General features: G+C 54.4%; 5 protein-coding genes across 5 annotated transcripts; 2 read left to right on the forward strand and 3 right to left on the reverse strand.

Moving 5' to 3' along the window:
- Nucleotides 1–41: 41 nt before the first annotated feature.
- PV07_01030 (uncharacterized protein) lies at nt 42–1529 on the reverse strand (the record flags this gene model as incomplete). The annotated part of the gene is made up of 1 exon (XM_016387525.1): nt 42–1529. The coding sequence occupies one exon, from the start codon at nt 1527–1529 to the stop codon at nt 246–248; it is 1284 nt and encodes a 427-aa protein (XP_016254453.1). The 3' UTR covers nt 42–245.
- Nucleotides 1530–2001: 472 nt separating this feature from the next.
- PV07_01031 (uncharacterized protein) lies at nt 2002–3434 on the forward strand. Its single transcript, XM_016387526.1, has 4 exons — nt 2002–2085; nt 2142–2380; nt 2449–2507; nt 2567–3434. The coding sequence occupies exons 1-4, from the start codon at nt 2049–2051 to the stop codon at nt 3165–3167; spliced, it is 936 nt and encodes a 311-aa protein (XP_016254454.1). The 5' UTR covers nt 2002–2048; the 3' UTR covers nt 3168–3434.
- An 11-nt stretch (nt 3435–3445) lies between these two features.
- On the reverse strand, nt 3446–7996 carry PV07_01032 (uncharacterized protein; the record flags this gene model as incomplete). The annotated part of the gene is made up of 6 exons (XM_016387527.1): nt 3446–4246; nt 5199–5633; nt 5680–6187; nt 6363–6455; nt 7409–7587; nt 7673–7996. The coding sequence occupies 6 exons, from the start codon at nt 7994–7996 to the stop codon at nt 3446–3448; spliced, it is 2340 nt and encodes a 779-aa protein (XP_016254455.1).
- A 1669-nt stretch (nt 7997–9665) lies between these two features.
- Nucleotides 9666–11448, forward strand: PV07_01033 (uncharacterized protein). The gene has a single exon (XM_016387528.1). The coding sequence runs from the start codon at nt 9750–9752 to the stop codon at nt 10332–10334; it is 585 nt and encodes a 194-aa protein (XP_016254456.1). The 5' UTR covers nt 9666–9749; the 3' UTR covers nt 10335–11448.
- PV07_01034 (uncharacterized protein) lies at nt 10144–12537 on the reverse strand. Its single transcript, XM_016387529.1, has 2 exons — nt 12400–12537; nt 10144–12342 (listed from the first exon to the last, which is right to left on the reverse strand). Exons 1-2 carry the CDS (start codon nt 12433–12435, stop codon nt 11533–11535), a joined length of 846 nt encoding a protein of 281 aa, XP_016254457.1. The 5' UTR covers nt 12436–12537; the 3' UTR covers nt 10144–11532.
- Between the last annotated feature and the right edge of the window lie 645 nt (nt 12538–13182).

Raw genomic sequence — 13182 nt, forward strand, 5'->3', positions numbered from 1 at the left:
CAGCTTTTTCAAACTGGACACGAAGAGCATACGGACTCAAGTGCAAGACAGTGCAAGATAACTATTACCATGGCTATTTTATTTCCTGAGCAGCCAATGCCCAGCTCTTTTTCTCGCCTTCCGTATCATGTGTACAACTCTCCCTAGCCACTGAGATGCGTACCTAGATTTTGATCGTCCCTCGTCGCTGCTCGTGCTCCAAACTGTCATCTAACGTCTACCTCTCGATCGGTCCGTCCTCCGTGCTAGTCCCTGTCTCCCGTCCACACAAACTCCTGCTTGACGCTCGGCTCGCACAGGGGCCTCAACGCGTACCCGTAGTCCCCCCCGTTCGGGGTCCTCAGCAAGGTGTGGATGTGGAACTTGGCAGGGTCCTTGTTGTTCAAGAAGACGCCGCTGTGGTGGTCGAACTCGACCAGCACCACGGGGCTCTGGATGCGGAAGTAGAACGGGTCCGCGTCGGCGAAGCCGCCGATCCAGCAGAAGTGCGTCTCGGGGTAGAAGGCCCGGCACTGGTCCAGGCGGATGGAGCGCGCGGGCTGCGGGAGGTACAGGAGGTACTGCTCGAGGATCTGGTCGACGAGGCCCTGCTGGTCCGGCGTGAGCGCGGACACCAGGACGCCCTCGTAGGGGACGACGCGGTTGTCCCGGTACGCGCCGCACAGGTGGCGCTGGTCGTCGTGGTTCCACCGGCCCTCGGGCATGGCCGGGTCCTTCATCTGGGTGTAGATCTGGGCCGCGCGCTGCTGGGCGGGCGGCAGGGACTGCATCAGGCGCAGGCCGAGCCGCTCTTCCTCGTGCAGGATCCGCGTGCCCTTGTACGGCCCGTCGTCGATGAGGTTGGGCTCGGCGCCCGTGAACCACGGCGAGGCGACCATCTGCGTGCGGTACAGGAAGACGTTCAGGCACAGGTGGTGGCCGTAGAAGCTGAACCCCCAGGGCGCGGTGGTGGACGGCTGCCCAAACAGCACAAAGTTGTACGAGTACTCGTTCATCACGGCGGTGCCCTGCACCAGCTCGCCCAGGAAGCCGTTGATGCGCATCGCCGCCACGGCCTTGTCGTAGCCCTCGGGCGACAGCGCGGCGCGCAGCACGCCCATCACGCCGTCCCGCACGGCCGGCGCGAGCTCGTCCAGCCGGACGCCCTTGTCGCTGAGCAGGAACTCCGGGTTCGACCAGGTGCGCCACTCGGGCGAGTCGATGTGGTGGGACAGCTTGCCGAGCTGGGCGGGCGTCAGCTGGCCGAGCAGCGCCTGCGCCGCCGCCACGATGCGCGCGATGGGCACGCCTTCGTCCTGGACCTTGAACAGGCCCGGCCGCACGGCCCCGTCGTGGGTCACGCCCTTGAACGGCTCCTGGAGCAGCTCCCGCCAGTGCAGGTACAGCGCGTGCAGCCAGGGCGGGATCCCAGACTCCTTGAACGCCGCGGCGTAGACGTGCGCGTCCTGTTTCGCCATGGTCGTGAAGCGCGGGATGCTCAGGTCCGGCAGGTACTGGCGGTACTCGCTGTCGCCCTGTGAGGTTGCCATGGTCGTCGGTGTTCAGCCTCTGGTTGAGCCGTATCTTTCCCGTTCGCGTGGAGAGTCGGTCCGTGAGACGAGGGCGCCAATGTCGACAATCTGCTGCCTTGGTTCAGTGGGTTTTATATTCTCCGGTTGTCTCGTCGTCCGCAAAGGGATGGTAGTCACCGACGTGTTATACCTGAGTGAGATATCCCCTACTTATCTGAAAAGGGACGCATTCCGCTCTACCGTTACGGTCATTGCAGCAGCAAATCTCGATACTGCCCATCCCTCAGACGTCCCCACGAAATGAATTTGTGGCGGGGCAGCAGATGTTGAGCAGCTGAGCCCGTCAGTCCATCGGAAGACGCACCCAACGGCACCCACACCACTCAGCCTTCGGCGTATCGATAGTCCGACCCGATATGCTTCCCGACTTTCGCTCGTCTCCGCAAAATACATGATCCTCCCCCCCCTTTTTGCTTCTTGTACGTGTGTATATCAGGCCAGGATCAGGCCACGGGTCCATGGAAAGGAGGGGACAGAATGCTCAGGAATATGGCTGTTAACGTGCCTTGGAAACGTGAGCTAGATCCCCCGTCACGGTTGAAGTTCCACTGGCCACTCACTCTGCGACAGGGCTGGTCCGTTTCGTCCCTCGATCAGATCCGTCTCAGGTCCTCATTGGACAGCCCCAGGACGACGACGTCGATGTCGGTATCGCTGTGCGGCGAGGGTTGGACGTCGCTGTCGATGTCTTCTCCGGCTCATCCGTCCTGTCGCCTGGCAGGCAGACCGGGACCAGCGCCATTATCGACCGAGTCCTGTCGCCTCTGGCGATGTCCGAGGTCGGCACAATTCGATGCATTGGGCTGAACGTGAGCGCACCCCTGGTCTTCCCATGCCGCGGCTGAATAATACATGCTTAACCGCCCTTTTGAAAAAGTACAAGCAGCACGCCGCCGAAGTCAACATGGCCTTGCCCACCGTCCCGACCGTGTTCATGTGAGCCCACACTTTGTTCCCCTATTAACCCATTCCCACGGTGCTGATGGCGGAATAAGGAAACCAAGCACCTCGCTCGGCGACCCGTGGCCGGCGCCGACCGTCCTCCCCAAGCTCACCCAGCACGACGACAGCGGCGACTACGAGGCCGAGCTGGGCGTGGTCATCGGCGCGGCGGCCAAGAACGTCGCGGAGGCCGACGCCCTGGCCCACGTGCTGGGGTACACGGCGTGCAACGATGTGTCGAGCCGCGCCGCCCAGTTCGCACAGAGCCAGTGGTGTTTCTCCAAAGGCTTCGACGGCGCCTGTCCCATTGGGCCGACGCTCGTGTCGCCGGCCCTGATCCCGGACCCGGCCAGGCTGCATCTGAGGGGCCGCCTGAAGAAGAAGGACCAGCACGGCGACGGCAACGACGTCCCGCCGCTGCGGCTGCTTCAGGACTGCGGCACCGACGACCTCATCTTCTCCATCCCCCAGCTGATCAGCTTCTTGTCCCAGGGCACGACGCTGCTGCCGGGCACGTTGATCATCACGGGGACGCCCGCGGGGGTCGGCATCGTGAGGAAACCAAAGGTCACGGTCAAGCACGGCGACGAGTTCCACGTCGAGATTCGGCCGTATATCGGCACGTTGGTGAATGTGTTTGAGAATGAGACGTGATCATCTGTCTGTCAGGCCGATACATTCGAAGGCGGAGGACGGATCCAGAATTTTATCTCTGTGAGCGAAAAAAGGTTGAGGCTAGAGGACCATTTTCTTGGATTCTGGCTATCGAGAACTGCATGACGAGCTTGGATAGACCAAGGCAACAGCTAGTTGAGGGTGAAATGTGGGCCCAACTGTTCACAATTATCCATCAACCTGCCATTTGGAAATCGATGTGAAGATATAAAGATGCCGGCCACTCTTGTAGCCAAACATGCTTGCTTGTACATCAGTCAGTCCCTCGACGCCACTGCCCGGATTTTCTCGGGACTCAACTCCCCTTTCCTCCCCCACCCCCCCTGTCCGCGCTGTACACTCGGCCGGAATTCCTCGTACATGTGGAAGGCCTTTACATTAAGCTCTTTCTCTTGGCCCTTCTTCTTCCATGACTTGATCGCCTCCTCCATGGCACGCTTGATCCTTTCGTATCCACCCCCCTGCCCAAATTTGGCCCTCAACAACTCCTCGTTGGCCTTGTGTGGCTTCCCCGAAACAATCGCGCCGTCGCCCTTCAACAACAGCCTGAATCGCATGACGTTGACTTCATCGTCCGCGCCTTCCTCGGCGGCTCGCTTCTTCCTCTCCTTCTCAGCTCTCTCGGCCGGGTCGTCGGATGGCTTGTCGATCAGTCCGATCGCCCGGCCCTTGGAGATGGCACATAATGTGGAGATGGCAGAGCCGATGCTCAGATGGGTACTCCATGGCAGAGCAGGGTAAAGCGCCTGCGAGACACATGCAGCCCAGAGCTGCAGGACTGGCGCCCGATTGATCACCACGGGTTTGCTGGTTTGCGCCGGTGGCAGCTTCTCATCAGGCTTGATCGAGGTCTGCTTCTGCTTTTGTTTCTTGGTTGGACGCGCAACTTCTACTGCAGCAGTCTGATCATCGGATTGCTTGCGTTTGCGCTTGGAGCGAGCTTCGCTCTCTTTCTTTGTTGTGGTTGTCGATGAGCGCTTGGACTCGGGCTTTCGCGAATCGGCTTTGTTCTCCTCTTCGGTGTCGAAGTCTTCTAAGCGCTTTTGCTTCTGTTTGCCCTTGCTTCTGGTGGTCACAGGCATGGTCGTAATGCTCGCGGCATAAATGTAACAAGATGAATGATGGTTCGAGGGCAAGGCTGAGAAACACTCAAGTCGGTGATGGTGGTATGATGGTTGGATGCTTAGGATGCGTGACGTCAGGTGAGGATGTGAGGCCCGCAAGGGGCAATGTGTGGGGCAGGGAACATGTGCATTCAGCCTCGCCAGCCTCGCCAGCCTCTCGATGAGTTGATCAGCCTGCTCGAGCTTCCAACATTTCGACTCAACTTTTCCTAGACTTTCTTCTATCCATAAAGATCCCTCACTTCTTGGATCGCCTTGGTCAACAACCCAATAGGCCATCAGCGGAAGTTCGCAGTCCGCGTTGGCCGCAATTGCGAACATTCGCGCTGTCTGGGTTCGATATCGATTTTCCGTAGAAAACAATATTTTCCCAAAATAATCGTTCAGATCCTTAGGAGTCTCGTGTAACCGATCCTGCAGCTCCTTGATGCGGTCGGAATTCGTCAGTCCATCGAGGAAGGATCGAACAACGAGAAACAACCAGAGAAAAACACCAGCGCCATCTTTCACAATGTTTTGAACATAGTCAGGGCATGATGGTCCTCTCTCTGAAGCTGACGGATCCTCGGATCCTCGCCAAGCGTGTCTTGGACGTATAAACGGATATCATCCCAAGTAAGGTCATGCATTTAGAGTTTCCAAGGAGAGTTGTTGCCAAAACCATCCTCAAATTCGTTCCAGGGCCTACTCGAGACGCACGTCTTGACATTTTGGAACGACTTCAAGATATCGATCAGTTCCATGATGTCGGCGGGTCTTCCGTCGTACTCGTCAAGCCCGTCTATAAAGAAGCAGAATTTCGTGTAAGAGGCCGTCGAAGTAGATATCTTAATGTGTTGAGAAGGGCTGGTACAGCCAAGAGCTCATCACGCGACTCTTTTACGACTTTGCCATTGGATTTCATTGCAATCCACTGGTCGGAATAAGCCATCTGTATCAGTTCTGGGCACTGACGTAGGATTTGATAAAGGATCGTTCTCAGCAAGCCCTGCTCTGATTTCTGCGAACGGTGAGATGAGGCGCTCCAAAAGAAGAAGTTTGCGGTAACGAGCTTCTTGTCGCGAGCCCATGCTTCCAAATAGTGTTTCGTTTGCTCGTTGTCAGCCACAAACTTCATCAGGGTTGATTTGCCACTGCCGGGTTTTCCTGAGACCCAATACACGCCGTCTTCTTCTCTCAGCCATTGGGCAAACTTAGTTGATGAATTCTCCTCAAATATCCACTGGAATGTTCGTGAATGCTGCTCCGGGACTGATTGGTGACGAGAATCAATGGCTGAAAATCTGAGGCTTTGGAGGACTACCTGCTCTGCAAAGTATGCCTGTCCACGACGCGCAGTATCCGACAGGACTAGCCAAGCTAGGTACTTGGTCTTCGTTGGCCTTCGTCGCGATCTCTTCGACTGCAGAATTGAAGTCTCGACGAAGTTTGTCAATTTCCTGAGTGCGGTTGACCTCGAGGCGGCTATTTTCGACCGCCATCTCACGAACCCTTTGATTGATTTCCTCGAGCTGTTCTAAATTCGTGCTATCCACTAGCTGCTTGCTGATTCGATCAAGTCTTCGTTGGAGGCAATCGATGTGGTCCTGTTTCCAGACAGTTTTCACTGCTTGAGCAGCGCTCTTCAAAGGCTGCCCTCCGCCTTTGACTTTGACCGAGTCCAAGCATTCTAGCAACTCGTCTGCCACTTCGCTGCATTGTCGAGCAAAGGTTTCTAGGCCTAAACCTTTGGCATAGCTCAGCCTAAATCGATCTCCCTGCGGGATTCCGGGGGGTCGGTTTCTAGTTTGATTGACCAGGGCCTTCAAATCCTTGGTCAGGCTTTCCAGTTCATCGTTTTCTGCCGTCGCACCGGTAGCCGACTGGTACAGTTGCCTTGCTCTAGAGGCGACCTTGGTTGAATAATCGACAATGTTTATGATATTTCCTGCCAGTCCAATTGCAGATTATTTCTGATAGGCAAGGATTCGACGGGAGTTGCAGGTAGGTCAGTCAGTGAGGTTCGAGCAGCTGCGCCGTGAGGCACGTTCAATGCAGGCGGTTCCAGCACGTGAGCGTCACAGAGACGAAAACCATCAACCAGGCTGGACCGTCCACTTCACTTGCTTCTTCAAACCTCCCGCCAAGTTCACCCACCACAATACTACATCCCACAACGCACGAATTGAGCAGCTAGGAGCAGCCTAGGCCAAAGCCAAAAAAAAAGAAAGAAAGAGCAGCGAAAACACACAAACTTCTCCGGAGCAAAAACTCTCGCCGAGAGAAACCCTCCTCGGTCCATTCGAACCTCAGGTTTTTTATTTCATGACGGATTTGAATGACTTGTCACATCCTTTCTCTCTACCTTCATCCCTCTACAAGAGAAGAGAAGAGTGGGCAGATGCTGGAAGATCAGATGATATTGAGACAAGCTTCAGGTCAATGGCAATCCAGACGCCAGTTAGTCAGACGAGCTGCTCCCTAACTGTGGGACCCAGAGGGCTGTCCTCAGATTGTTGGGAAAGAATAGGTGACTTCAAATTGATAAAGGCTCGATTTTAATACTGGAAGTGCTCCACTACTGCTCGTGGCAGGAAAGGTCCGGTAGTGAAGAGAACGAGAAATCGGGGGCGGGCTCCGGCCAGCTGAGATTGAAGAATCCAAGGCTGCTACAGGCGTGCCACGCACGGAAAGAAAAGCATCGAGAACGCACTTGATTGGAATTCGAGACATCGCAAGGGTTGCTCCAAGTGGCATTGCTCAGGCACATACATAGACTGCATCTATCGTTCTCGTCCAAAGCAGGCTTGCTTTTACAAGGAGCGTCACAACGGAGGAAGTATGCAAACCAAAATCCCAGCTCTTGCGCCATATGCCTCCAGATACCAAACCCCTTAGGAGATTTTGGGTGCTGGAAGACAAGACGAATGCACCACCTTTCCGGATACCCAAGATGAGCACTGCCCGTTGGAGCCTCCATATCCGGCTTTTGCCATTGCCTCATTCCAGTCTGGAGCTTTGTTGTTGAGACTAAAATGCAGGGTTCATGGTTAGCGAATCCATTCTTGCAACGAGCAACGGACCACGCAACCGACAAAGGGAAGCATCCTAACTTACCAAGGCGAGTTCGTTCCTTGAGGGCATTGCCTGCATTTGATCGACGCTGGCTTGTCATAGTTGTTGTAGAGGCTTCCAAGATTCGATGTGCCAGGGTACGTCAATTTCCCATCCGTCATGCCGTTTGTCGCTGCGCAGTTTTTGGCATAGTATATCTTGCACTGCCAACCAACAGGGGGCTGAAACAGAGGATCAGGGTCAGCAGAGGGAACACAGAATGCCAGAAGGGTAAATATTGGCGGGAGACAGGAACATTCCACCTACCCCAACAGAGGAGCCGGCGTCTGAAGGAAAGTCCATGCAGCTCGAGTCGGTGAGCTTGTTCCAGCTGCACGGCGCCATCCAGTTCTTGTTGTTGCAGATGTACACGCCGGCAGGCGGAGTTCTCTTGGCCAATCTCGCCCCTTCCGAGTCATCGACGAAGTACTCATCCTCCGGTGTCAGCTCAGGAGTCGACGTCTGCGTCTCATCTTCGCTTGGGGGAAGGACAGCAGGCTCGGTGATTTCTGGTCCGTCTTGAGCTGCAACGAGGCTTGAGAAGGCCACAAGGGCTGCGACGGTGGTTAGAACAAAGGTTAAAGCGCGCATTTTGGGATACCCGCAGGCGAGGGAAGAGCCGAACTGTGGTAGGCGGTATGAGATTGTGGGTGAAGCAAAAGGCGAGGGAGGGAAAATTTGCGGTCTCTGGCCTTTTCTTCTTAGGGCGTCGCCATATAAAAGAGAACCATTGCCGCTGGCTATCCGTTTGCGGATTTCATAGGTGTGGCTCTGCTGGTATTGCCTTTCTTTGTGTTCATAATAACAAAGAGGTTCATTCCGATAGCGGGCCAAGGTCAACGAAAAGTTCCGTGTCTCCAAAGAACTGATTGTCCCGTCTATTAAGACACAGCAGAACAAGCCAGAGCAAGTGCATTATGATGTTTCGAGAAGATGAAGTGGTGGTGCTACACTACTGTTAGTCAGGGATTCTTGCACCCTGGAACATCCACATGAACGGGAAAACCCAACAGGCCACTTGTATTTGGATGGAATTGTCCGTGCACACCCAGCCACCATGAAAGGAATGCAACACCATCGAAAACTGCAGTGAGGAGCACCGACCCAGATCTCCGGGAAAGAAGCGTGCAGCTTGGTTTCATCTTGCTCTGGGTGAGGAGTTAAGTCGGTCTCACGGTCTACGGAGAAACAATGATGAAGAACGACAAAAGAAGCAGAAACCCTGACGTGGTCTCCATGCCTGCACCAACATGATGCCTCACCTTTTATTGTAGCCCTTACATTCGCGGCTTGCTAGCCCGGCCGGCTAGTCGGAAAATTTGGAACACCCTTCTTTCGTCGATGGTTGGACTAAAAGCCCATAATCTCGACTTCCTAGCGGTGCTGTGGTGATGTCAGATCAGGCAACCAGCAAAACCCTTGTCTTGGGTCGTAGAAAAGGCATTTCTGGGTTGCCACCGTGGGCTCACAGTATTGTATAGTCCACTCCAGTCCAAGGACAAGCATAATGGTCCATAGGCGCCGATATCAGTTCAGCGTATGGAGAGACGCGCGGGAACACGCCAAGGCAAGGCTGGTGACCCCTTTTCCTCGAGTGAGATGTTCCGCCTCCGCCTCCCTCGTATCTTGTCCCTCTTGAAAAGCCGCTCGATGGTGCGTACCGTTGCCGGAGCTCCAAGTCCCATGGAACTAAATGCCCATTGATGGCCCTCTCACCAGCGTGTCAACAGTGCCAACAGTGCTGTTATTGTGCATCTGGAAAATTCGTAAACTAGTAGGACGGAGCTGGTCTCTCGGATCTTCGTCGGGAGGTAGCCACGGCGGGAGACACGGCGGGAGAAATAGAGCGTTGCTCCCTGTGATACCACATTGCGCTCTCGGATAGGGATGTAGTCGACATCTAGCCTTTCAATATGTGACAACTCCGTCTTCAATTCTGAGAGATCATGTTTCTGGTCTTGAAGTCGCGTTATGTAGCCATGGAGAATGGCACGCCCAATTCGCTACGACCCGGCGCGGATGAGGAACGTGCGGCCAATGAATTCTATAACTTTATGATCGTCTCGATCTAACTGATCGGCAGTAAAGAAATGCAAAACAGTGATGGTTTGCACTACCGTCGTGTAGAGAAAAGACAAGTGGCGCGAGTGGTTCAAATGCTGCGTCAAAGCACTCTCCGTCGGAGCATTCGACCGACCGCGAAGAATACTCCGAAATGTCGAGGATCTTTTGACTTGAAAATACTACTACGTACATTCAAAATGACGGCGCTGTGGACAATGCGCGACAGCAGCAGCTGATATATACTCCTCGCAGTTCTCTTCGCTCTTTTTTCATCGCCGTCATGGCGCCCTCCGAATCCGACCCGGCGCAGGACCTCGCCCAGCGTCACAGACTCTTCGACGACTACCGCAGCTTCCTGAACGCTTCGACGCTCGCGGCATGTTTCCTCGCGCCCGCCCTGATCGCCCTCCCTCCTCGCAAATTGGACCTCTTTACCTTCTCGTTGACTGGCGCGTTTGTCGCGGCCGCAAACTACCAACTCCGAGAGCGCACGGGGCTGGGGTTCATGGGCCACGCTTCAAGGCGTTTTCACATTAGACAGATGCCTCGGCATGGTCTGGAGGTCACTGCTTCGACTAATGGAGATCAACGTCTACCCTTTGAACATATGGTGCCGGACACGGCGCGGGAGAGTGGGGGATCCGCTCTACAGGATAAAGCTCGTGGAGCCTGGACGAGAGGGCAGAACGAGGACTGGAAACAACGCCGGTTAGAAGAAGAGCAGGAGAAACTTGAGCAGGGTGAAGGTTATGGGAGCATGATTGTCGACCAGATTTGGGAAGTCTGGAACCAAGGCGAGAAGAAAGTCGACGAGCTGAAAGAGAGGGACGAGGAAGCTGTGCAGAAGCGAAAGGACCGGGGCTGAAGAAAGGGTTTCGACTTTGCATCCCAGCCCCATCACGGCCGTGAGCTATGAACCCGAAGTGCGATTTGAGTGACAAACCGAGATCTGAATCCGGATATGGGACATCTCTTGCGACACAAGGCGCATCTCCCTAGGTGCCATGCACGGGTCTCGGCAGACCGCGTTGGTCTTTCAACACAACCGCACAGCTCGTTGAAACTCGACATGAGGACCGTCCACTAACACCTCTCACACCATCTACTCGTGCTCATAATCCGATCTCGGCATGCTCTGACCAGCGCAGTAAATGGCACAGCCTCTCTCGTATCTCCTCGCATCCACCTCAGCCTGGAAGTCCCGCACTTTAACGCCGTGTCGGAGCACTTCATCACGCGCCCTCTCGCTGTGTTGGGTCTGTTCGTAACGCTGGTTCGCCTCGCCGTCGGTAACAATGATGGGAACGCGAACAGCACAGGTTCGTCTGTGAAGTGGTGTCATTCGAGGCCTATTCGCTGAACTGGTGGTCACACTGGCCATATCCACCTTTGGGCTGGTGGCTTTTATTGGAGGTGGAAAATTCCGGGCTGCGAGGCGAGATTTGTGCGGTTCGCTCATGTCTGTTGGTGCGAGGCCTTTCAGTTGAAATGGTGTAATGTCTGCTCTGCCCGTGACAGATAGCTTGGAGACTGACCAGAAAGTTCCAATTTGTTGTCCGAACGATGGGTGTGGACTAATCAAGTCGTCCGAGGGAGCGTTGGGTTCGTGTAAGCATGGCCCAGTCAGTCGCATGAAAATCGCCGTTCAAATCTAACGCCTCCGTGTTCTGACTGCTGTTGATCCTTGATAATGGTTAATGTTCAGGCAGTGAAAGAAGGGGAGAATTTCGAGCCAGGATGTACCTGGTCCAGAAACCAGCTGGGCTGTAGCTGACATTCCAATCCCGACCAAGCAGCCATTTTATGCCGATTGCTCAGGTAGTACAACACAACGGGAGCACGGAGATTGGACCGGTTGGTGGTAGGGAGGGTATGGTGTCAAGTTCGGATTGGGTGACACAGCATGAACTTATGCTGCGAACCGCAAATTGAGGCATGTGCAGAGGTGCATGTTGCGATTGTTCATTCGTGGGAATGGCCACCGAAAATGCGTTGGCATTTACTTGCTCCTCAAGTCAAAACAAGCGAGTAATATAGCACTCTCTTAGACAAGTCCGTTGCACCTAATTCTTTGACCCTCGGCGTTTCTTCTTGCTCGCTCGTCCATTTGTGCCATCGTTATTTGGTTCGGTGTGTGGTCTCTTGCCATTCTGCACCTGCGTGCCCGCTGGAGGTGCCGCAGATGGTGCCGCTGTAGCAAGTTTTGGTTCCTGCTTTTGTTTCTGCTTCTTGTTTTTCGGACCTTTGGCACTTCCTGTAGAGTCACCGCTCTGTCTTTTACGCTTCTTGTCTGACCTGGCCTTTTTGCGTTCTTCTTTCGCCCGCGACCTTGCCTCGACTTTCTTCAGGAATGAATCGTCCTCCTCCTGTGGGACCGTCTCTTCTCGCTCATGACCCTGTTTCGGTTTCTTTCGCATGCGCTCGCTGTCAGACACAAGGTTTGGAGGAGGCTGCTCTCCAGAAGCTTTTCGCTTTGGACCATCCTTGGCTTTTACTGCGATTATAGGCTTCTTGTAAAGTTGCTCGATCGGAGTTGGATTTGTGTCGACCGCGAAAAACCCGCTGGGATCCAGCAAAGGCTCGGCAGCCAGGTTGGACTTCGGTTTCGATGCAGTAACGGGGATTGGGACGTTGAAAGTTTCCGGTTCAGGTCCTTTTGCATTCTCCTTAGTGACTTGCTCTTCCCGTTTAGTGATGTCCGTCAAAGACTCGGTAGACAGTTTGAAGGTTGCGATCAGACTCTCCGTGGTATTTAGACGTTCTTGCACTAGGCTCATGGTAGCACTATTGTCGAGGCAAAATTTCCGCATTTCTGCCAACAGTGAAGCGTGGGAGTCGAGTAAGGTCAGGAGCGAGTTGTGTTGGTCCAAGAACTGCGGCGTCTGTCAGTATCTCGCCTGCGAACAAGTTTGCCTGGACTATACACATACTGCTTCCCATGTTTTATCACCAATTTCGGTCGCCATTTTGACGATATACTTCCTCCTTCAATCGAAGAGGAAGTGCGAGGCTGTGTTGTGTTTTTTGGGTACACGAAATCGGCTGAACAGTCTGCGACTTTCTCCAAATTTTGAAAATGTGGAGAGGCAATTGAAGATTCACCGTAAGAATTCACCTCGATGAACTCGTTCGCGTCGCGTACGGCAGAGCATTCATCTGCCAGCCGCTCGACTGGCTTATATTTGACTACAAGTCATCCCTTCGTCACGCCTTCTTTGTCCAACTGCCCTCGATCTCAAGTTCTTCAGAAGTCGAGCTCCACGCCGCCAGCTAATTGAGGATATGGAAAGGCCATTCCGCTCGACGGGCCGTGCTAGATGCTTCCTGGGCCATGTATCTACAAGCTGCGGAGGACATTGCGGAGGAGCGTCACTGTTCCTGATGCCGAGTTGATGAGGTGAAGGCCGAGAGGACAGAGGCTAACTGTGGTTTTCATAGAGAGCACTGGCTCATGCCGCTGTCAGTATGGCAGAGATCTAAGTCTCTCTCTCGAGGCCGTCAGGATGCCCTCCCTAGGAACTTGATGTCGTTGTCTCCAGGAGGCGACTCTGAGTTGAGTTGATTCAAGAGGTGTGGCAGCATTGAATGGCTCCCTATTGATGCGCTCTGAGAACACGACTTGAATGTGCATTGAGGCCTATACGAGCAAGACTATTGCCATTGATTGTGCTGAGCCATTCAGAGGTCGAAGTTGCCCAGCTGCCAGCCTATTG

This window comes from Cladophialophora immunda, assembly GCF_000835495.1.
Source record: "Cladophialophora immunda strain CBS 83496 unplaced genomic scaffold supercont1.1, whole genome shotgun sequence".
In the NCBI taxonomy this organism is placed as follows: domain Eukaryota; kingdom Fungi; phylum Ascomycota; class Eurotiomycetes; order Chaetothyriales; family Herpotrichiellaceae; genus Cladophialophora; species Cladophialophora immunda.